This window comes from Rhineura floridana, chromosome 12, assembly GCF_030035675.1.
Source record: "Rhineura floridana isolate rRhiFlo1 chromosome 12, rRhiFlo1.hap2, whole genome shotgun sequence".
Lineage (NCBI taxonomy): Eukaryota > Metazoa > Chordata > Lepidosauria > Squamata > Rhineuridae > Rhineura > Rhineura floridana.
The window spans coordinates 24,220,656-24,244,010 of record NC_084491.1 but is presented as its reverse complement, the minus strand read 5'-3'; the positions used below and the strand labels follow the sequence as shown (position 1 = coordinate 24,244,010).

The window sequence follows — 23,355 nt, the reverse complement described above, 5'->3', positions numbered from 1 at the left end:
AAAAGGGCCATAACTCTTGTCTTTGATGCGATGCTGTGTGTTGGAGGGGCAGCACACACGCTGGATCAACACAGCTTGAGTTTCTCCATTCATTTCTATGGACAACTTTTATTTGTGTCCCGGAAGAGATTTTTTTAAAAAGGAAAGCGAAATAAAAGTTCTACTGAACCCGGAAACAAGCCCTGCATAAATCTATACTTTAGAAGTCTAAGGCCGAGCATGCGCACCTGCAGTCCTGCCTCCCGATAACGTCAATTGCCCAGCTCTCGCGAGGTCTCCGCGTCCTGCTCGATCCTTGAGTTGCATCTGCTCGTGTAGATGAGTTGAGTCGCGGCTCCCTCGTGGTTGCAAGATGCACTCGGATGACGTGAGTTCGAGGGAGAAAGAGGGTGGAGAGGGGTCAGATATGCTTAGAAACTGATCCGGTTCTGTCCAGGCAGTCGAAGCAGCCGCTGGTTCCCTTTGCGGGTCTTGCCTCCTCCTTTCGCAGTCGGGCGTCCTCCTTTCCGCACGTGGGAATGGGAGAGGGAGGCACATCCTGCTGGGACTTGATGTATCAGAGCGTCATTCGAGTCCCGCTTTCGAGCCCCAGCGCGCAGTGTTCTACCAGGATATAAGTCGCACGCTTAATGCATAGGTTACTTTTAAGCATTAACTGAACGGACTACTTTTAAATGCTATTGTCACTCAGCCTAACCTACCGCACAGGGTTGTTGTGAAGATAAAATGGTGAGGAGGAAGAGGGGAGCCATGTATGCCACCTGGAGCTCCTTGGGGGAAACGTGGGATATACACGTAACAGATACATGCAATTCCAACCTTTTACCCCCCCCCTTAGGTCTATAGGTTGTATCCAACTATGTTATACTGAGAGTAGACCCACTTTCGTTAATGAGCTTAAATTAGTTATGTCATAAACTTCAATGGGTCTATTCTAGTATTGAATACAGCCCCGTATTTATGCAGACTTTACAACTGAGGGTCCCTCTCCTTTGATCTGATGAAGTGGGCTTTGGTTCACAAAAGCCCACACCGTAATAAAAGTTCTTAGAATCATACCAACTAAGCCATATTCAGAATATTGGTATTTTAATTTATTACCTGCTCTTCACCCTGTGGTTCCAGGGTGGGTTGCAACAGTTCAAAGTTCATAATTAAAAACAGCAAAACACAACTTAAAATCAGTGTGTCTCCTCTGAGTATGATAAACGTTGGATATCCCTTTTAAGTCTTTAAGGTACCACAAAGCTTATTTAATACATTTCTGTCTCAGGTTTATCTACATACAAGGCTCTCAAGACAGTGTGTATGGTCCTTCCCCTCATTTTATATTCACCGCACTGTGAGATGGGTTAGGCTGAGAGATGCCACTCAACGTTTCATGTGCGAGTGGGGATTTCAAGGTGGGGCTCCACAGTCATAGTCCAGCACTCTAACCACTACCCACACTGGCCCTCTTTCTGTATAGAACCTTTCATATAGAAAGTTACCCTTGAGCATATGCAGCGTGTTATTCTTTTGTCACTGTACAGAAGCATGGTTGCATTAGTCAGTTACAGAATGGGAAGGTGCCTTATGCCAAATTGGATATTTGGTCTGTAAAGCTTATCATCTAAGCTGACTGCCAGCGGCTCATCAGGGTTTCAGACAGGGTCTTTTCCAGACCTACCTGTAGATGCCAGGGATTGAATCTGGGCCCAGCATGGCCATTAGGGATGATGGGAGTTGTAGCCCAGCAACATCTGGAGGGCCACAGGCTCCCCATCACTGCATTAAAGGCTAGTGAAATTGGGACAATATGTAAGTGCCATGTAAAAGGTCCCAGGTTCAGTCCCTGGCGCCTCCAGATAAGAAAAGGATCAGTTAAGTGCCTGCAGTATACCTAGTCAGCCGTTCTGTCTAGTTAGGCTGGTATTGTCTACTGTGCCCTTTTTAGCCATCCTGTCTGATCCCTTTAATAAAGCCAGACCTGGAGGCTGGAAAATATTGTGCTAGACAGACAAATATTCTGATGCGGTATGAGGCAGCTTCATAGAGTTGTGGCAGAAGGGTTTGTGCACTAGAGCCTACTTGACTTGATGAAGTGCGCAGGGGGTAAAAACTATAAACAGTAATTTCCCCAATGCTATTCACTAACAAGATTTTTTTTTTGTCAGGTTGTCTGGGACATGCTTGGCAACAAACAGTTCTGCTCATTTAAGATCAGGTAAGTATTCCTACTCTCATTCCTCTGTGTTGAATTTAAGGGTGACAGGATGAGGAGGCTATGTTAGTGCTGCCCAGAGCAGGGCTGTGGAGTTGGAGTCGTGGAGTCGGAAGCAATTTTGGGTGGAGTCGGAGTTGGTAGAAATGTACCGACTCCGGCTTCAAAATAAATTTTGATTGGCAAATTTTTTAAAATATAAATTCAAAATGTCAAAGAAGCTTCCCATGAAGTCAGCTGTAGTTGAGCATTTCACCATAACTCAAGATGGAAAACATTTTGTGTGTCAGTGTATGATACAGGAGCCAGAGGAAGACAAATGCTGTGATGCCAAGATCAGCGCATTCAGGCAGCGATAAAAATGCTCCTATGAGAGCTTCCAATTTAAAAAGACATTTACAGCCCTTTCCGGGGCTGTGGAGTTGGAAGCAATTTTGGGTGGAGTCGGAGTCGGACAGTAGAAATATAGAGGAGTCGGAGTCAGAGTCGGAGTTGAAGGTTTGGTGTACCGACTCCACAGCTCTGGCCCAGAGTACATTGATTTAGATCCCATGAAAAAAAGGACCAATTTAGACAATGATTTAAATTGAGCTTTCCCCCTTCCTAATGTGTACCTTTTCTGAACAAGCATGCATGGTAATTGGTTGTGGAGGTACATTGAAAAAAATGCTGGATATGATGTAGATAATGAGAAGACAATATGGTGCCCCCTAGATGTTGTGGTCTGCAACTCCCACCATCCCTGATCATTGGCCATGCTGGCTAGGGCTGATGGGTGTTGGAGTCCACACCATCTGAGGGATACCACATTAGCTTGTGGAGAACTTGAAAACAAGAGATCTCCCCTGAAATCTGATGGTAGTGTGTTCATTTCAGGAAAGGTGAGGAACCTGCATCCGAGGCCCTGCAGATGTTTTTGGACTCTCATCCGTTGTTAGAAGACCTTTATTCCCCTCACAGAGCTACAATTCCTGAGCAGTTTTAACAGTCAAATCCTGTTCTGGGGAATTTGTGCTTCTCCAGGTTTTGTTAAGACTCCTGTTCCCATCAGTCCCAGCTAGCACAGCAGTCAGGAATGATTGTGGTGGAGAATGGTTTAACAATCAATCCCAGGAACTCTGGGAATTGTGGCTGTGTGAGGGGAACAGGGGTCTCCTAACAACTCTCAGCACCCTTCACAAATTACAGTTCTCTGGATTCTTTGGGGGAAGCCATGGCTGTTTAAAGTGGTGTGATACTGCTTTATATGTGTAGTGCAGATGGGTTAAGAGGACTGTACCACATCAACTGCTGGATGTTTCAGCCCGTCTTTTCCTCTCCTTTGTCATGCCTCTCTTTAGTATCCTTGGAACATGGTAACTGCCATTTCGCTTTGAACATGAGAATTAAGGGAATGCAAAAGGAGCATCCAAAAGATACATAGCAGAAAGACTTTGCTCTCTGTGGTTTGATCATTTATCAAAAATTACCTTAAGGCACCCCTCTTCAACCTGGAGTCTTCCAGATGCTGTGCTGGCTTGGGCTGGTGAGAGTTTTTGTCCAAAACAAATATAGAGGGCACCAGGTTGGGCAAGACTTCCCTAAGGCATGTGATGTTTGGACCACTCTCTGGACACCTCTTTAGCTTATGCTTAATTCCTCTGGTTCTGTAGGAACATTCAGTATTGTGGATTAGAATGAATGTTCTGTGTATGCAAGGTACGGAAATGAATGTGTCATTCTGAGTCTCTTCCTCGCAGGACGAAAACCCAGAGTTTTTGCCGGAATGAATTTAATATCACAGGCTTGTGCAACCGCTCCTCTTGTCCCTTGGCAAACAGCCAGTATGCTACCATTAAGGAAGAGAAAGGTGAGGACCCTTGTTATGCATTCCTCAGAGTTGCACCCAGTGGTCATATGTCTGGTGGTCTGATGGGTCTTTGATCTCTTATGGTCCCTAGTTCTGTTTCTGTCGCTAGGACTGAGGAAAGGGAACGATGTTACTTGGTTTAAATTTGCAGAAGTGCCTTTCAAATCATGCAGAGTGATGTGTCTCGATACCTCGGGTGGTTGACCAGGGTATAGTCTGGAAGAAGTATGGGCCCCCCAATTACACCTCACATCATTCTGGTCTGCCGGCTGGGGCTGATAGGAGCCCAACAGCATCTGAAGGTCTATGGATTCCCCACCCTTGTGATTCCCCAAGCTTACTGACGCTGAACGGGTCTCCACATTGCTCAGGTAGGAGACAGTGTGGTAATCCCATGAACACTGTCTTAATTACCACTGGAGGAAAAAAACATGATGTAAATGCCGGTATTAGGGCTGCCCCTGACCTATCCAGCCAAAACCCAGGGCGCAATCCTGCACTTTGGATTGGGCCTCACCCAGATCTGGGACTTGAATCGACTGGGGGAGGGGCAGCCCAGTGTTTAATTAGAGTATTAAACCCTATTAAACATGCTGTCGGGAGGGGGTCAGGGGAAGCAGGAGGCTCTGTGTCTGCTTCCTGCCCCTCTGATTGCACTGCAGAGAGCAGGACTCACCAGCTGGTGAGTGAAGAGTTCAATCCTGCTGGGTGCTGCTTGCTGCTTTGCCAGCGTGTTCCCTGTCGGAGGCTGCCTGCATCTCCTTATTACCCTCACCACCCAGCCTTTTGACAGCCCTAGATTGCTCCAGGTGTACTGATCCAGGGCTGCCTCCAACCTAATCCGGCCAGAGTCCAGATCCCCCCTGGATTGACCCAATTTGGTTGGGGATCTGGGTTTTGGCTGGATACGGTGTACCCCCCTTGGAAATAAAAGGTTGCCAGCTTAAGGAGATGGACCATCTGTAAGTGGCAGAGCCCTATGCTTTACGTGCCAGGGGTCCCAGATTCAGTCCTTAGCATCTCCAGTTAAAAGGATCATGTAGGAGGTGATTGATAAGATCTCTGCCTGAGACCCTGAAAAGCCTCTGTTCGTCAGGATATTAACAGTAGTAGGCTAGATGGACGGCCTGGAACATGAGAAGCTGCTTTATGCCACCTCACACTATTGGTTCATGTAGTTCTGTATTGCTCATATTCTGACTGGCAGCGGGTCTTTCCAAGACTTACCTGGAGATGCTGGGGGTTGAACCTGTGCTTGCAAAGCATGTGCTCTACCACTGGCCCGAGGCCTAACAGCTTCTTCAGTGCCTTCCAAACAGATCAGCTGGTTTAGTTGTAGGCGATTTTTCTTGCAGATCTCTGAGCTGCCTTGAATGTTCATTTAAAACTGGAATCCACGTCTTGTGCTTCCATTTGTTGTGTGAGATGGAACATGCGTCTTTCGCGCATTTAAGAAGCACAGCTTTCAAATGTGCATGGCACTAGTGCATCAGGCTAGCTATGGAGGAGGTAGAAGTTGTTGCCCCATCACATAGGTTGTCCTGGCGTGGCTGAGGTTTGAGCATGGGGCCTGTAAACTCCCCAGTACAGGGAGGCCCCAACAGCGTGTATGTGGTTTAAAGTGTTAAACATACGCTGCTTGAGTATCCGTGTTTCCATATGCACACCAAGCTTTTCTGCAGACTTGCCTACCTGACCCTGCATTGTGTGGGCTTAGCTTTTTCCTGGAGAAAGATGTCAGTCTGTATGCTTTCTCATGTTTATAAAAATAATTAAAATATGACAGCCAGCTGATTTAAGATCTTGGGAATTATTGGGACCTGGTTGATGAAAAAACATTTGAATTCAGTGGAAATTTGAGACAGCTTGGAATATGACTTTTAGTGCAGGGTGCAACATAGCTTGGACGTTTCTGTGTCATAGAATTTCATATCTACCTACTAACCTAATTCACATGTAACCAGAAGCGCGAATCACTCCTGAATGCGCAAAGCCACCCTCTTTTTTTGGCGGTGTTGGGTGCTTGCCCTCCGAGCTGGTTTGCCTTAAGAGTTCCTCAGCTACCACCAAAAAGGCTTTGCATCTGATAACCTCTTGGGGTAGATGGTGTGGTGTAGTGGCTAAGAAACTGAGGTGCAGATCAGGAAATCCCTGGTTCGAATCTTATCTCTGTCATGAGCCTGCTTTTGGGGCTTAGACAAGCCTCTTTCTCAACCTCAGTCCCTTCATCTGCAACATGGGACAATAATAATACTGACTTCTTGTTGTAAGGATTGCAACTCGATAATGTTTGTGAGGTGCTTTGAACATTTGAAAGCACTATCCAAAGGTTAAATACTGTCATGATTGTTATGCAATGGTAGGAGTAATTTGTAATGCATCTTAACACATCCAATGTTCTACACAATATCAGAGGTATTTTTTTAAAAAAATTGCTCAGCCATTTTCCATCCTGCTTGATCCCAGTTTATTCAAAGCCTTGCATCTGGCAATCATGTGCCCACTGTAAAACTTTTAGTAATTCACAGAATAGTAGAGTTGGAAGGGGCCTATAAGGCCATCAGGTCCAACTCCCTGTTCAATGCAGGAATCCAAGTTAAAGCATACTTGACAGGTGGCTGTCCAGATGCCTCATGAAAGCCTCCAGTGTTGGAGAGCCCACCACCTCCCTCGGTAGTTGGTTCCATTGTTGTATGGCTCTGACAGTTAGGATGTTTTTCCTGATGTTCAGCCAAAATCCGGCTTCTTGTAACTTGAGCCCATTATTCTGTGTCCTGCACTCTGGAATGATTGAGAAGAGATCCTGGCCCTCCTCTATGTGACAACCTTTCAAGTACTTGAAGAGTACTATCCTACCTCCCCTCAGTCTTCTCTTCTCAAGGCTGAACATGCCCAGTTCTTTCAGTCTCTCCTCTTAGGGCTTTGTTTCCAGTCCCATGATCATCCTTGTTCTCCTCTGAACTGGTTCTAGATTTAGGGAATGCTCCCTTTATTCAAGACAGGAATGTTAGGAACAGCTGCTCCTCCAGCTAGAAGGCTGATGCTCCAGTAACTTCTGAGCTCCAATCATATTGTCCTTGCATGAGCTGTGCTGTCTATCTGATAACTGAGGCTGCAGCAGCCTCAGTGGTGACTACATAAATATATGCTACTTCTCTTTCTTTTTTAGGGCAGTGTTACCTCTACATGAAAACCATTGAACGTTCTGCTTTCCCCAATCGGCTGTGGGAAAGGGTAAGTCCTCCTTTCAGTCTTGCTAGGGCTGTGTGTGTGTCTGTACGACGACAGTAGAGGGTTAAAATAAAAAAGAGCAATCAGACTTGAAACAATGGATGTTACCTTGGGGTGTGCTTGTAGGAGTGGGTTCAGTTCTCCCCCACCTCCAGCTTTGCTATCTAGCAGCACTCACTCTGAATTAGATTGTACAAGTGGGCCTCATTTCTAAGAGAGCTATGCATTTAGGTGGCTTTAAAAGAGGATTAGACAAATGCATGGAGGATTAGGCCAACAATGGCTACTAATCACAATGATGTTCTACCTCCACTGTTGGAGGCTGCATGCCTCTTGAATATCAGTTGCTGGGAATCACAGGTATGGAGAGCGCTGTTGCACTCATGTCCTGCTTGGGGGCTTCCCATTGGCATCTGGTTGGCTACAATTGGAAAAGGATGCTGGACCTGATGGGCCTTTGGACTCTTCCTAAGAAAGGCTCTTCTTATGACTACAGTGTTAACTGAGTCCTACCTCCGTAACGAATACAGTCTTGCTGGAAGAACTTGAGCAAGTAATTCAACACAAGAATCAGTCTTTAATCAGCATTGCCTTGGTCAAGAAATCTCAAGCCAGTCTAGAAACTGTCTGACCTTTCTTCAGTGCAAAGCAGTGTTTCTTCCAAATCTCCACCGATGTGTCTCTGGGAATGTAGGAAACTGCCATATTCCAGCTAAAACAAAAGGTCTGACTACAGCTGAGCTACGTCCCTTCCCTGACACTGAAGGCTTGGTTTCATGTTGTCATCAGATGAGCCTCACCAACTCAGTTGGGAGTTGTGGGCCACCTGCTATTTTATGTTCCTTCTCAGAGTTGCTGCAGACTTCCCACTTTCCTATTTGTGGCAGGTCCGGCTGAGCAAGAACTATGAGAAAGCGCTGGAGGAAATTGATGAGAACCTGATCTACTGGCCCCGCTTCATCCGGCACAAATGCAAGCAGCGCTTTACCAAGATCACGCAGTACCTGATCCGAATCCGCAAGCTGACGCTCAAGAGACAGTGAGTCACGGGGGCTTGGCGTGGGGTCTTTTCTGGAGGTTATTGTCTCCATGCAGACTTGAGCTAACTGACTGGGAACTGCTACTAAATTCATTGTGTCTGTCATTGGATGATTTGCCAAGGTGTCTGACACAATCACATTTGACTTCAAAAAAGAGCAAACTTCCCCAAAATTAGGGGATTGGTAAAAAAAAATGAAGTGAAAATCCAGAGGGTCGAATGTCTCATAATGTTCAGGGATTGTTCAAAATTATAGTAATAGAGGAACTGGTCACATCCACACTGTACCTTTAAAGCACATGCTTCCCCCAAAGAATCCTGGGAACTGTTGTTTACCTCTCACAGAGCTATAATTTTCAGTACACTTAACAAACTACAGTTCCCAGGACTCTTTGGAGGAAGACATGTGGTTAAATGTGCTTTACATGTATGGTGTGGATGTGACCTCGGCTAGAATTAAGAAACTAAGAAAGGCCCTAGAAGTCAGTAGCAGCATATTGTCTAGTTGCTTGCTGGTGCCTGCTTTGCAAAGCCACTTCACTAAGTGCATCTTCCCCTTTGCAGGAGGAAACTCGTTCCATTAAGTAAAAAGATTGAAAGGCGCGAGAAGAGGCGAGAGGTAACGTACCTGTCTGTCACAGTGCTTTTTTGTTGTTCAGCAGTTTGTCTCTCGCTTACCCCAGCAGAGGCATGCAGCCACTTTGTGATGCAGCTGGAATCCCAGCAGGGCCCACTGCTGACACCTGCCTGAGCCTTCCCTTTGCATTCCCTCCTCCCTCCATGTTGCTTCAATCAGCACCATTCAGTCAATGGTGCCTGTGTCTTAAGAGTCACTATTTGAACTTCCCACAATCCCCCCCCACACCTGCAACTCCCAAATATAGTTGCCTTTCATAGGAACATAGGAATCTGCCATATACTGAGTCAGGCCATTGGCCCATCTTGCTCAGTATTGTCTACAGTGACTGGCAGCAGCTCTCCTCGGATTTCAGACAGGGATCATTCCCAGGCCTACCTGGAGATGCTGGGGACTGAACCCTGCCTTTTGCATACAAAGCAGACCCTCTACCAGTCTTTTAACCACTGCCTGGTTCATTTACTGTCTGCCTACCTATCTCCAGCATCACTGGGCAAGGGCCCCTGCAAACCTGGAGCCAGCCCTGGTTTGCCTGACTTAGAAATCAGCCCTTCTCCTTTAACATTTCCTCCTTTCTCTCTCTTGAGGAGGGGAATGTCTTCGAAGACCTTTGATCCTCATCAGGGGAAAGAATGTTAACCCCTTTGATCCTTATGAAGAGGCGGGGCTTTCTATAAGCTTTTTTCCCTTTTGGAGAAGGTGCATCTCTCTCTCACGCATACTGCTTCCACAGTCTTGGTTACTTCCTCCGTTCCTCCTAACAGGATTCCTTGCTGTTTTCCAACCAGTGGCTGGCATATGGGAACCTACTTTGGTACCGCTAGCTGGCAAAACAGATCAGGAGGCCGCACATCCCTTGCCGCCCCTGCTCCATCCCCAGCAGGTTTGGCAGTATGTGTCCCTATGTGAGAGGAGGCCGCTACCCCGTTGCTGCTGCAGTGGAGAGGAATGCAGCAGAGCTCCCATCTCGTCAAAAAGGTGTCCTGGGAGAGGCTGCCAATTTTGGGGGGCTAATGGCCACACTTGGAATATTGAGAATGTGTCATGGTCCACAGATCAAGGGCTGCCAACCTTTGGGGGCCCATGAGAACATTTGCAAACCAAAGGAACCACCGTGGGCGCCACACACAAATAAGCATATCCTGCAACTTATTCAGTTGGTTACAATATAATGTTTCTTTCAAGCCTAATTTAAGTGGGAACCTTGTTGGGTGCCAGAAAGGGTGTCTTTGGGTGTATGTGTGCCATGCTGGCAAGCCCTGCTGAAGAGACAGTCTCAATGTCAGCTTGTCCCCTTTGGGCTTGCATCCACCCCAAAGGGCATTTATTCAGCATGGCATCCATGAATGCTCATCTGTGATTCCAGGGAGAACGGGCGGGGGCATAGCAGGGGAGAAGCCTCTGCAGAGTCCTACCTCCTGATGAGGATGGGCGGAATTAACCCATTTCCAGAAAACATCACTCTCTCTTCCCCACCCCAAAACCCAGCATGAAAGACTTTCATGATGACTCCAGTGTTCCCTTTCTCTGAATTACCTGCATCTTTTTTCCCCCCCTTTGGCCAGGAAAAAGCTCTGATTGCTGCTCAGTTGGACAATGCGATTGAAAAAGAATTGCTGGAGAGGCTCAAGCAAGAGACGGTAAGATGTCCTGATGTAGCATATGAAGTTTGCACAGCGGTTGAATTAACCAGGTTCTTTCCAGTAAGCAGCGAACGAAGGGAAGCAGCACCCAAATACTTATTATTGCCTGGCTGTTGAGCAGTAACTCATCTGTGGGACCTGGATGAGCCTTGGCCAACCTGGTTACCTTCCAGATGTTTGGGGCAACAACTCTCTTTGGCTCCAGTCAGGTGTCCAAAACATCCGAAGGGCAACCAGGAGGGGCAGAAGAGGATCCTGGAGTCCACTGAATGATCTGACTCTACATGATGCTGTACTGTTGTCTGCACTCATCAGGATGACCCAGGTTTAGAGCTCCATGTAAGCTGCCCTGAGCTTTCTGAGAAGGAAATAATTAAAGTCTGCTGTTTAACAAAGGGGTGTGCTTGGGTTAAGATCATCCTTGGCAGTGGCTCTGAAGTTACAGAATATGTTGTCTGGCACTGAAAGATAATTTGTTCCTGTTTTGGTAGGCCTTTCCAGATACTGTATAAAGAGTTGTCTGTTTGGGGCACTTCGGATTTTAGGGATTTCAGTGTGTGTGTGTTTTGGGATCATCTAATCATGTCTGCTTCTTGATGTGCCCCCTCTTTAGTATGGCGATATATATAACTTCCCCATCCATGCCTTCGACAAAGCTCTAGAACAGCAGGAGGCTGAGAGCGAGAGCGACTCGGATACAGAGAAGAAGGAAGAGGAGGTTGAAGTAAGGCTTTTGAAACTGTCTTGCCAGTGTAGCTGTCCTGGGATGGAGGACAGGACCTTTGCAGTTCTCCCAACTATGTTGTACATTTATACTAAGAATTGTGTCTGCAAAATAATCCTATCGCATGGCTTGTATTCCCACTATGCAGCCCATTTAAGGCTGTGGTATACATCTCTGTTGGGAGTTCCCCCCCCCCCCCCACATCTCCTTTCCCTAAGGTTTCCTCCTCCAGAAATAACTGTTGTGGGATCTATAGGGGTGACTAAATATTTGTCCATATGTGAGTTAAATGTTCATGTGACTAGGAAATCAGCCCAAGGCTCTGCATACGGGACTTCACAATTGTGGCCGGAGCCTCATTGCTTGCCAAGAATCTCAGATTTTGATTGGCTGTGCCAAAGAAACCAAAGTCGCTCACTTGGCTGCGTTATGTAACTTGTATCAATTTGTGCTATGCCTGTTTCCAAGAATGGGTTTCTAAAAACGTTGGATTTCATTAATAGCCATGTGAGAAGGACCACTCCTTCCCTGCCCCCTTCATGTCAGGAGTGCTGTAATTGCACCTTGCATTGCAGTTCCTGCATTGGACACAAGGTTGAACTAGATAGCCTCATGAGGTCCCTTCCATCTCATGCTGTTTTTGCTATGCTCTCCCCCTAGGACTTGAACAAGAGGGAATTTGTGGAGGTGGATGAGAGTGACCCCAGTGACTTTGAGGTAAGTGCAGCCTGTCAAAGACTGGTTTATGGAAATTCAGGGCATGTTATGTCCCCATATACCCTACTATAACTGAGCCTGAGAATGTCAAACTGGAACTTTTTTTTTTTTGCTGTTTACTCTGGCCTGCCTCCTTTCAAATTTAACTGCCGTGAAAGTTGATGGAACTACATAATAATGCTGGAATCTAGAGGTGGGAGATAAGGTATATGATGGGACTATTCCCTTGCTGTCAGGGCATCCAAAAAACTGGATGCTCCTTGTGCTTATACAGAAACTGGTTCTTTGGCTGTAAGCCCCAGTAGAGTGTCATGCTGTTCAAGATCAGCATTTATTTCAGTAGAACAGTGGTTCCAAATTGTTTTTTTCCCCTCCATGGACCACTTGAAAATTGCTGAGGGTCTTGGCAGACCACTTGATTTTTCTGTCTGTTGTAGCTGTTGTAATGCACTGTGCTAGATGCTGCCTGATTTTTATTTGTATTTTCATTGCTTTTATTTCTTATATATTGTACTTTATTGTTTTACAAGGTACAATATATGAGAAATAAAAGCAATAAAAATACAATTGAAAGTCAACCTATTTAATGCAATGGATGTGCCGTCTCCCATCTCAACCCCAGATCCACAGACATGCTGCAGACTACTTAAATGAAGTGGACCACAATTTGGGAACTCATGCTGTAGAACATAGCCTGTATACACTTCCGTCATGTCACCTCTCACCTTTTATCTAAACCAAGATGCCCCGAAGGGCTTGCTAAGCATTCTGTAAAGGAGTAGGCTAAAGCAGAGGCACTGGTACGTCTAACCCTTTTGCTTTCTTTGTCAAGGACATGGATAACCTGGCAACGAGTAGTGAGGAGGAGGAAGAGGAAGTGACATCCAGCGAGGAGGAAGAGAGAGGCCGTCAGTTCAAGTCTAAAGGCAAAACTCCCTTGAAGGCGTCAGTCAGGAAGAAACGAGCTTATGTTGAAATTGAATACGAGCAGGAGACTGAACCACTGTCTAAATCGAAAGCAACGTGACTTCTCCCAGTTTTGTGAGTGGGGGTGGAAGGTGCAGATTTGAGAAATATACTGAATGAGCTCGCCAGTGGGATGTCTCTTGGCAACGGCTGCCTCGAAAAGACTCAAGATCATGCGAGGAAACTTCCAGCCATGTAAAAGCCCTAGTGAGCTGGGAACCCACCGAGTGTTCCCATGAGCTCTAAATTCACCATTTTGGAAGGTATATTTTTAAATATTGACAGCTAAAAAGTGAATCTGTTTTTTTAGGGCCATGGAACTAAGATGTCTGGGATCTTTGTATATGACTTCATTGATGTGTGCATTGAAGGGTTTTTTGGGGGGTGGGATATAAAAGTGGCACATAAATAAGAATTGGGACAAGCTTGCAACTGCCTTTTGTTTTTTATTTCTGCCTTGCTTTCTCTAATGTTAGACAATTTTAGATACAGCAGGGCAGGAGTGCTGCTGCATGGATTCTTAAAAACTTAGGCTGCAATCCAGTACACACTTACCTGGAAGTAGGTCCCACTGAACTCAATGGAGCTTACTTCTGAGTAGACATGTATTGGATTGCAGCCTTAGTGCGTTGTTCCTTCCACCTTTGAATACAATCTTCGCTTTCTCCTTCTTGAGCTCAGGAGGAGATGAGATTTTTTACAGGCTCCTCTTGTACTTTTCTTAGGCATTCTTTGAGGTTCACATCTTGACAGTTGCGATAGACTCCTTGCAGCAGGACCTGGATATTGGGGGTTGGGGAGAAATCCAATGAAGTCTTCCTGTTAAAAGCGGCCAGCAATTGCCTCTGATCAGCTCTATTTCTGACACACAGGAATCTGTCTTATACCAAGTCAGACCATTGCTCCATATAGCTCAGTACTGTCTACTAGGTAGACAGGCCGGCAGCAGCTCTCCAGGGTTTCAGATGGTCTTTCCCATCTCTACCTACAGTTGACAAAGTCTGAATTTGGGACATTATGAACACAAATACATGGTTTATCTGAGCTGGAGCTAAGGCCATTATCCATGCATTGCAAGATGTACTTCCTTGACTGGGCTACTTTCCATGTTAGAATGTTAAAGTCGAGGAGGAGTATTCTCACAAATTCCTTTGCTGTTTTAGAGACGAATACAGGACTATTAATGTAACCTGTCCATTTGAGAAATAGGGCTGCACTTAATAGATTTTGTATGGACATATGCATAGATGCCTCCTGGTATGTGATTGCAGGAGATTTCACACAATGATCTTTGATGACTGCCTGACAATGCAAGTCAAACGACACCCTCAGAGGCTTCACAGTTGTCTCCTCTCTTGTTAACTAGGGGGCTGTTGTTTCCTAGAACATAGACACACTGTGCCTTGGGCTTTCCTGTCATATTGCTCACCTTCACCTGGCCGTGGGAAGAGCGATCCAGTAAGAGGAGGCACTCGGTGGCTCTCTGGAGTAACTCTGCTTTCACTGGTTCTGGTGTTGAGCTCCTATCAGTAGCTACGTCCCACATCATTCTCAGCAAAGCCTTCAGGAGGACTGCGAGACGGCAGGTCATCCTACAGCAAGGAGACAGCAAACTCATGTCAGTGTGATTGGAAAGCTACTTCAGGAGCCAGCTGTGTCCCAGAAGATGGCACCAAAACCTTGATTCAGATTGTTGGAACTAACCAATCTTCACCAGGGAGTGACTCTGTAGCAGAAGCCGTATCAGAGCAGCAGGGCATTACCCCAGGCACTTGCGGAACTGTAACTGGATTTCCCCAGCATATTTTCTGGTTGTGCTTGTGGCTGTTTTGGCTCAGCGATCAGTTGGAATAATGGAGACTTGCTAGCCCTGGTCAGGCATCCGCTCCATGTGTTCTCAGAATGGAACAGGAGGAAGAGCAGGGTTGCATGCGATTGCTCCGCTGCTAATCTCTCCACTTCTGAACTCTGTCGAGTGGGAAGGGCTGAAAAGACAGCCAAGCATTCAGCTGGAAATGCTTAGAATCTTCCACGCAAACTCCAGTAGTGCAGATCCTGCAACCATGTGGAGAATTCTAAGTGCATTTGGCTGAATGGCTGAAGATTTCCCTGCCGGACCTTCCTGTTCAACACTCGGAGATCTTGAGGGTGCTGCTGGGGAAACTGGAGTAAGGCTGGCATGCCTGGGCCCGCTCTTCCCTCCTTGTAGATAATTGGGCAGGGCTATTGTCCTTTTCAGTGTTGGGAAAGCAAGCAGAGGAGTGGTCTGACAAAGAAGGGCAGCTTTGCAAACTAAACAAAGGTCAAAGCAGAATCAGAGCATTTTGTACTAACCCAGGGCAGTCAATTGTGGTGCTTTCCAATGTGGACTCCCATCATCCTTGACTATTGGCCATACTGGATGGGGCTGATAGGAGTTGGAGTCATCCAACATCTGCAGGGTAAGAGGTTAGCTACCCCATGATCTAGTCAGCAATCCTCCAGGGTCTCTGGCAGATCTTTCTCATCAGCTAGTGATTGAAGCTGGGCCGTTTGCATACAAAGTATGTTATCGATTATCCAGCTAGGTCCCTCCCAAAGTGGGGAATAATGGAGCAGATGTTTTGAGGGGCAAAGGGGAGAAAAATGCCATCCAAATTCTCCTTTGTTAGGATCTAAGCCACTGTAGCTAGAGCATTTAGGGAAGGGGAAGACGGGCTGTAGCTCGGTGGTAGAGCACTTGCCTTGCATGCAGAAGGTCCCAGATTCAGTCCCCGGCATCTCCAGGTAGGGCCGGGAGAGACTCCTGCCTGAAACCCTGGAGAGCTGCTACTCGTCAGTGTAGATAATACTGAGCTGGATGGGCCAATGGTCCGATTCAAAATATGGCAGCATCCTGTGCCCCATTGGGGTGAGGAAATGCAGGAGCCTTTGCCCCTGCTCTCGTCTAAAAAGATAAGAACCAAACTCCCCTTGGAAGTGATAACATGTTTGCTAACGCTGCCTTTTGACAATAGACATGATGCAACCCTATCTGACTGCACTGAACTGACCCTATACTCTAATCTCTTTTATAATTGAGACGTTCCAAATGCAACACACACACCAGCCCGATGAATTTCAGCTAAGGCTCACAAGGATTGGGTCTCCATATTGGTTCCAAAAGCATGATGTGGATTCTATAACCAGCAATTCCAGTTTCTTACTAGCTAAATGTTTTTATTTAGGCAGGCAGAGCATTGTTGGTTATACTGTTGCCTTAGACGAGTCAGAAACAGTACGGCTAGTTTCTATGCTAACTTGAAGCTGGACATCTCACATTGCAAGGGAAATATCAGGGCCAGCAAAGCAGGGATCGGCCTACCTTTCAGAGGTATTCTTCTTGACCATAACTCACAGCAGCAATAGGGTCTCTTGGTTGGTTTGTTTTTTAAAGCAAAGAACCATCAACTGGAGAAGCAAGCTGCACCTCTAAGCAGACAGCTGCTGCTTCGGGCTTATTAAAGTACCTGGGCCAGGCATGCTGTATGATGCGTTTCAAAGTTTCTAACGTTGCCAGTCTAGCAGCTTCCTCGGGTCTGTCGGAGACCTCCAGGTATCCCACAATCACCTGTTGCAACCTCTTCAGATGACGGGCAACCTGGATGCCGAGCCTCTCAAAAGACAAATCAAGGGTTATGACCTCTGCACGAAGAGTGGAGCTATTTGCTTCCAAAAAGTAGGGGAAGGGGGTGGCCGTTATGTCTCTCACCTCTCTACAAAGGCAGGCAGGTTCCTGGCATACACCCTCCGTAAGGAGAGCTGATGCTCTGATTCCATGTGGGTAAGGACCAGCCGGAGCACCTCAGTGGAGGGTGCAGCAAGCTGGGAGTCATGGGGGAGCCGCTGCAGGGCCTTCTCCACGATTGGCAACAAATCCAACAAGCACAGCAACACAACCTGTTTTGGTAAGATAAGACATAACAGAAGATAAGAGCACTAGGTTTACATGTAGGTTCAGTTCTCCACAGTGCCCTAAAACTCACTGGTTGACCTTGGATCTTCTCTTTTTTCAGCCAAGAGTATTTGCAAGACTGTTGTAATGACAAAGCGGGAGACCCTATATGCCACCTTGAAGGGTGAGATTTTTTTTAAAAAAATGTATATGACCATTGGCTTCCCTGTTTGCTGGGACTGCACAATATTTTCGTATTCTGGTTTGCATATTTCTGAAAACTTTAATAATTTTTTTTTTAAAAAAAACGCTTTCAGTGGAGAAATGGGGGAGAATATAATTCTCTGATCCATCCTAGGTTCGTTTAAGCCTCCCGACCTCCACAACTTCTCCCAGAAAAAACACACCTTGTCTTGACCGCAGTTGCTTAGCAGTAAAGCCATGCTTGAGAGTTGCACCTTGGGTTGCAGCCTTAATTGCTCCTCTTCACATGATTCAGGTTATTTTAGTTGGGAAAGGGGCCATAACTCAGAGCAGATACTCTCTATGCAGAAAGTGCCTGATTCAGTCCCTAGTATCTGAAGAAAGGTCTGAGAAAGACCGCTGTCAAAATCTAGGGAACCAGTGAACTCAATGGGTAAAAAGCCTGACTTGGCAGCATCCTGTTTTGCAGCTGGAGTCTCAATTACAGCAGCTTCAATCATGTATCTCCGAATGCCAAAATGGTGCTCTATATGCACACTTCCAACCTGCTTGTAAACCAGGCAGTGGAAGAGAACAAATAAGCAGCCTTGTCTGTGCCAGCACTGCAAGAAAAGGGCTGGGGCTGGCTCTGGGAGAAACCATAGGTTGTGGAGCACGTGAGCAATCCATGGCCTATGTACAGCCTTTTGGGGCCTTCCATGCAGTCCACATTGGTTCCAAAGCCCCCTCCCTGAATTTTAGTGCCTCCCCTTGCTGTTTGGAGGGCTGGGGAGTGCACTTCTAATGAGAAGGATAGCACACAGGCTAAGTCATCCACATGTGCCATCCCACCCATGTAAATTGTGCTTCCCCTGCCCCACCCAGCCTCCCAAACAGCTGTGGGGGAGCATGATTATGATGGGAAAAGCATGAGTTTGTGTGTATAAGGGGGCCAGCCCAGGCCATCACTGCCCACACCCACTGGTATGCACCCCCCCTCCACTGCCGGATGTGGCCCTTGGGGGCAAAAAGTTTACTCTCTACAGCAGTGGCAGGCAGAGGAGCAGTAGCCTTGTCTTAACCCACCAACTCATTCAGTAGAGAGTTAAGAGGAAACACCAATATTCATATTACCTGCATGAGCTGGGCCTCCTTGCTATAAAGGTGGTTGGACAGGGCATGATACACAACCTGCACCCTGTTAAACTGGCACAGGTCGGCTGCTGGCTGCAAAGAAAGGAAATGGTTGTCATCATCTGGCTGGTTGGGCTGTGGGTGCTTTCACCTGCATTTCACAAAAGGAATCTCCCTTCAGAGGGTCAAGGTTCACCCATGCTGTTACACAGGGGGAAAAAACAGCAAAAGCTTTGATGGGACCTTTACAGGCCAGAATCTAACATAACGGCAAGCGAGCAAATGCCATTTAGCTGCAGTGTTGTTTTGATTACCAGATGCTTGGAATAAGCAACAGGGAATCAGATCCTCCGTGCTCTACTTGGAAACTTCTCAGGGTTATCTAGCTGGAGATTTTATTTAAAAGCATTTCTAAATGGCTTAATATTTTTAAAATCTCTAAATTGTGCATGCCATGTACAATATAAAACAAGATGCCTCTGAGGATGATTCCTTATTCTGAAGTCAGATGAGGTCGTGAAGCCATATTCCCATGATCAATTGCCAATTTTTTGCTGGAGACCAAATGGACCCAGAAGTATCACTTCATGGCCCCTACAACATGATGTGTGTGTCAGAGAAGTTGGGGGTGGCAGCATGGCATTTGCTCTGCCTTTTCCTTACCACATTCTGAATGATATGGTGTAGGCACTGCACTCCCAGGATTTTATTTTCCACTCGGTAGTCATCCGATAGCAGCAGCGAGGGCGGCAAGACTTTCTCCAAGTGATGGCCAAGCCAGGGCCTCGTGACCTGTTGAAGTGTCCAGGAGAACACATGCTTTGTTGCTGGGTTGTGCTGCCATGTTTCTCTGAAGTGGAAGAAAAGAGAATCACTGTACATCTCAGGGTGTGTGGTGTAGCCCTGGATCATATTATACCTAAAGGGGGAAATTAACAATCTAGGAAGCCAACTTATACCCTTTCAGACATTTTGTCCCTCTAGCCCAGTTTTATCTACTCTGATGTATGCTCCTTCCTGTGCTCTAATTCCAGCCAAGGAGCACTCTTTCACAGCAAGGTGGTGATAGTGACAAAGTGCCTGGATAAACTTTCACTTGGGTTGTAACAGGCTTCATTTTCAGAGAAGGAAGCCTTTATTATGGCAAATGGAAGAGCACAAGCTTTGCAAACAGAAGGTCCCAGGTTCAATCCTTGGCACCTCCTGTTAAAAGGATTTGCTAGAAGCAGGTGATGGTATAAGGTAGGTCCCTATGTTTCCTAGCAGGAACAGAATCAGACAGCATAACGCTCTTCACTTGCCAACAGTCTAGGCTAGAGAAACAACTGCAAGGAATTCCCAGATTCAAGAACACAGTGGGATGGAATAACTGAAGAACATTCTGCAGTTTATTTATTTATTATTTGATTTATATCCTGACAGGAGCCCAGGGCGGCAAACAGAAATGCTAAAAACACTTTAAAACATCATAAAAGCAGACATTAAAATACATTAAAACAAAACAACGTTAAAAACATTTTTTTAAAAAGGGTTAAAAACATATTATTAAAAAAACCACATATTAACAAGCAATTATAACACAGACGCAGACTGTGATAGGTCTCAACTTAAAAGGCTTGTTGAAAGAGGAAAGTCTTCAAAAGGTGCCGAAACGATAGCAGAGATGGAGCCTGCCTAATATTCAAAGGGAGGGAATTCCACAGGGTAGGTGCCGCCACACTAAAGGTCCATTTCCTATATTATGCAGAACGAACCTCCTGATAAGATGGTATTTGCAGGAGGCCCTCACCTGCACAGTGCAGTGATCGACTGGGTATATAAGGGGTAAGATGGTATTTCAGGTATCCTGGTCCCGAGCTGTATAGGGCTTTATACACCAAAACTAGAACCTTGAACTTGGCTGGGTAGCAAATGGGCAGCCAGTGCAATTCTTTCAGCAGCAGGGTGACATGTTGGAGATACCCTGCCCCAGTGAGCAGTCTCAACAGCACCAGCTGCAGCTTCCGGACCAACCTCAAGGGTAGCTCCACATAGAGCGCATTACAATAATCCAGCCTAGTTACCAGTGCGTGGACAACAGTGGTCAGACTATCCCGGTCCAGAAATGACCGCAGCTGTCTTACCAGCCAAAGCTGGAAAAAGGCACTCATAGCCACTGAGGTCACCTGGGCCTCTAGCGACAAAGATGGATCTAGGAGCACCCCCACACTACGGCCCTGCTCTTTCAGAGGGAGTACGACCCCATCCAAAGCAGGCAACTGACCAACTATCCAAATTCGGGAACCACCAACCCATAGTGCCTCCGTCTTGCTCGGATTCAGACTCAGTTTATTGACCCTCATCCAGCCCAGCACCTAGTCCAGGCACCAGTCCAGGGTTTGCATGGCCTCTCCTGATTCAGATGTTACAGAGAAATAGAACTGGGTTTCATCAGCATACTGCTGACACCTCGCCCCAAAGCTTCTGATGACTGCTCCCAAGGGCTTCATATAGATGTTAACAGTATGGGGGACAAGATGGTACCCTGCAGCACCCCACAGCACAACTGACAGGGGGCCGAAAAACAGTCACCCAATTCTATTCTCTGAGAGTGACCCTGGAGATAGGATCAGAACCACTGTAGAACAGTGCCTCCAATACCCATCTCACCAAGTCGGCCCAGAAGGATACCATGGTGAATGGTATCAAAAGCCGCTGAGAGAACAAGTAAGAATAACAGAGTTGCACTCTCCCTGTCCTTCTCCTGATAAAGGCCATCCATCAGGGCGACCAAGGCCGATTCAGTCCCATAACCAGGCCTGAACCAAGACTGGGATGGGTCAAGATAATCTGTTTCATCCAAGAGCAATTGCTGCGCCACAACCCTCTCAATCACCTTCCCTAAAAAGGGGTTTTTTGCAACAGGTTGGTAGTTGTCACGAACCAATGGGTCCAGGGTGGGCTTTTTCAGGAGTGGTCGGATCATCGCCTCTTTCAAGGTGGCTGGAACCACTCCCTCCCACAATGATGCATTGACCACACCCTGGATCCACTCGGTCAGACCCCTTCGGCAATCTTTAATAAGCGAAGAAGAGCAAGGGTCGAGATGAAACGTTGCTGGCTGCATAATCACAAGCAGCTTGTCTACGTCATCAGGCCGCATCAACTGAAACCATTCCCAAGAAGTTGTAGCAGATGTTGCACTGGACCCTCATTGAGGATTACAGTAGATGTGGATGGGGCATCAAGACTGCTACGGAGGCGAGCAACTTTACCCTCAAAGTGCCTTGCAAATAATTCACAGTGGGTCTCCATTATTATAGTTCTTATAGGCCGCGGCCCTCCTTCTACCTAAAACATCACACCTGTAACCCCTCACAGTAGTCACGTTCAACACTGAATTTAGAAACAACCTCCTTGCAGTCTTGAATCCTATTACCCTGTTGCTGAAGGACGGTTCACATAGTCCCTTTTGTTCCTCCACAAATATGATAACACCCCACCCCAGAATGCATCTTTAGCTTTGGCAACCATCACTGGGCATTCACTCAGTCAGAGTTCACTTACTTGGTTAACCCTGGTTTCAGGCACTGCATCACTGCTGCAAACCACCCTTCTTTGCCTTCATATGCACCTCTCAGGAACTCAGGTACAGACTGGCAGTCTGATGCCCGAAGGAGACCATCCAGCAGCTCCTGGGCCATACTCCGAGTTCTTGGTGTGGTCCACAGCCTCTCTGCAACGTGTGTGATGGCAAAGAGATATACGGGCCCTGCCACTTGGCGAAGGACAGAGCCAACCGCTGCAGCATTTGGTCTCTCCAGCCCTCTCGCCAATTCCACTTTGGCCACAATGCTGTGGAAAACCAGGCTGACATCTGCCACTTGACTGGCTACAGCGGTGTAGGAGGGGGCATCGCTGGGGAACCCACCTCCCTCTGGTTCCTGCTGGGGTGGCGCAGCATAGTGGCTCAGAGCAACCACCAGGTCACGAAGCAGGGTGGGGGTGGCATCCAGGTGGCAGCTCCCAAACAGCCACTGGCAGTCCATAGCCTCCAAGATGGTGATGAGGTCTCTGATCATCCCTGCCTTGGCATTGCTGGTAGTCCCCTGAACTCCCCCGCTAGCAAAAAGCTGCAAGAATTGGGAGACAACCTGCTTTAATGGGGGGCATTCAAGAAACCGCCGGCCTTCCAGGATAGTCAGCTGCAGAGAATCCAGCAAAGGATGTTGCTCCATGGCTCTGGGAGGATTCACTTTTCCTCCCCCAAAGCCTCCAAAAGGCACAAGCCCACACTCTCCACAACTGATTCCTAATTTCCCAACATTTATTCCAACCTCTCTTCACAATCCAAATCCAAGGGGGAGTTAGCCTTCTGTATTGGCATCTCTGGCATTTAATGAGTATTAAAATTCTAATACTCCATCTAAGCTAGTGTTAGAGTGGTACTTCTTTCCAATTACAGGCCAAGGGCTTTTACCATAGAGAGGCCAAGACATAGAGCGGCATTACCCTGCCTCCAAATAGAAACACGGCCAATGGCGGCTTTCCGTTTTAAACCGGAAGTTCAAGCCAAGACACTAGCGTCGTAGAAGCGGAGAGTCGGCCGCTCTTAGAGGCATTTGCGGTGTACTAGCCAAGTATCTTTTCTCTCCGAGTGTTCAGTGCCAAATAGTCACGCTTGCCACCATTGAGACACCAAGGAATAGAGAAACTTCATGAAGACTATAACGGCGATTTCCGAGTTGAAACGGAAGTTCAGGCTGTGTGCGCCCCTATATTTAATATCTACCTCATTCCTCCCCCCCTCCCCGCAGCTTCGACTGAAGGAGACTTGAGTCATGTGGAAAGTACGAAGGCTTTCCTCTTTCCTGTGCGCAGAACATAGCTCTCATTGACAAACGTAAGCCTCCTATCACCGGAAAGCACCAACGCTTTCCCACATGTCGCAAACTGGTCCCCGTAAAAAAAGGGGGTGGGAGCCGCTGGTGAATATATTAGCATACCTAATGACGGCGCGTGGTTCTGATTTTCTGAGAGAAATAACAAGATTAGGGCACGGAGAGAGAGAGAGAGAAAAAAGCAGCCCCTTGTTTGTCAATGGGAGCGACCTAGTGGTGACGGTAGGCAAGAACTG

The 23,355-nt window shown here is 46.9% G+C and overlaps 2 protein-coding genes across 3 annotated transcripts; one reads left to right on the top strand and one right to left on the bottom strand.

The window, feature by feature from the left end:
- Positions 1-233: 233 nt before the first annotated feature.
- Positions 234-13,441, top strand: MAK16 (MAK16 homolog). Its single transcript, XM_061592730.1, has 10 exons — positions 234-367; positions 2,157-2,206; positions 3,943-4,052; positions 7,222-7,286; positions 8,171-8,322; positions 8,887-8,941; positions 10,525-10,599; positions 11,216-11,326; positions 11,987-12,043; positions 12,876-13,441. Exons 1-10 carry the CDS (start codon positions 353-355, stop codon positions 13,068-13,070), a joined length of 885 nt encoding a protein of 294 aa, XP_061448714.1. The 5' UTR covers positions 234-352; the 3' UTR covers positions 13,071-13,441.
- Positions 13,436-23,154, bottom strand: TTI2 (TELO2 interacting protein 2). 2 transcript variants are annotated; one of them, XM_061592727.1, is made up of 7 exons: positions 21,786-23,152; positions 18,903-19,089; positions 18,240-18,332; positions 16,740-16,927; positions 16,498-16,641; positions 14,439-14,601; positions 13,436-13,788 (listed from the first exon to the last, which is right to left on the bottom strand). In XM_061592727.1, the coding sequence occupies exons 1-7, from the start codon at positions 22,454-22,456 to the stop codon at positions 13,687-13,689; spliced, it is 1,548 nt and encodes a 515-aa protein (XP_061448711.1). In that variant the 5' UTR covers positions 22,457-23,152; the 3' UTR covers positions 13,436-13,686. The 2 variants fall into 2 exon arrangements, with proteins under 2 accessions (XP_061448711.1, XP_061448713.1); XM_061592729.1 differs by lacking the exon at positions 14,439-14,601 and having other exon boundaries at positions 21,786-23,154.
- Positions 23,155-23,355: the final 201 nt, after the last annotated feature.

Excerpts from the sequence above, each read along its gene's own strand:
- TTI2 (XM_061592727.1), bottom strand. The coding sequence starts at position 22,456 with ATGGAGCAACATCCTTTGCTGGATTCTCTGCAGCTGACTATCCTGGAA. Across the intron at positions 16,928-18,239 it reads AGGAGGCCCAGCTCATGCAG|GTTGTGTTGCTGTGCTTGTT; the intron begins GTAATATGAATA and ends TTACCAAAACAG. Across the intron at positions 14,602-16,497 it reads ATACAGCATGCCTGGCCCAG|GATGACCTGCCGTCTCGCAG; the intron begins GTACTTTAATAA and ends TCCTTGCTGTAG.
- MAK16 (XM_061592730.1), top strand. Across the intron at positions 2,207-3,942 it reads TTCTGCTCATTTAAGATCAG|GACGAAAACCCAGAGTTTTT; the intron begins GTAAGTATTCCT and ends TCTTCCTCGCAG. Across the intron at positions 4,053-7,221 it reads TACCATTAAGGAAGAGAAAG|GGCAGTGTTACCTCTACATG; the intron begins GTGAGGACCCTT and ends TTTCTTTTTTAG.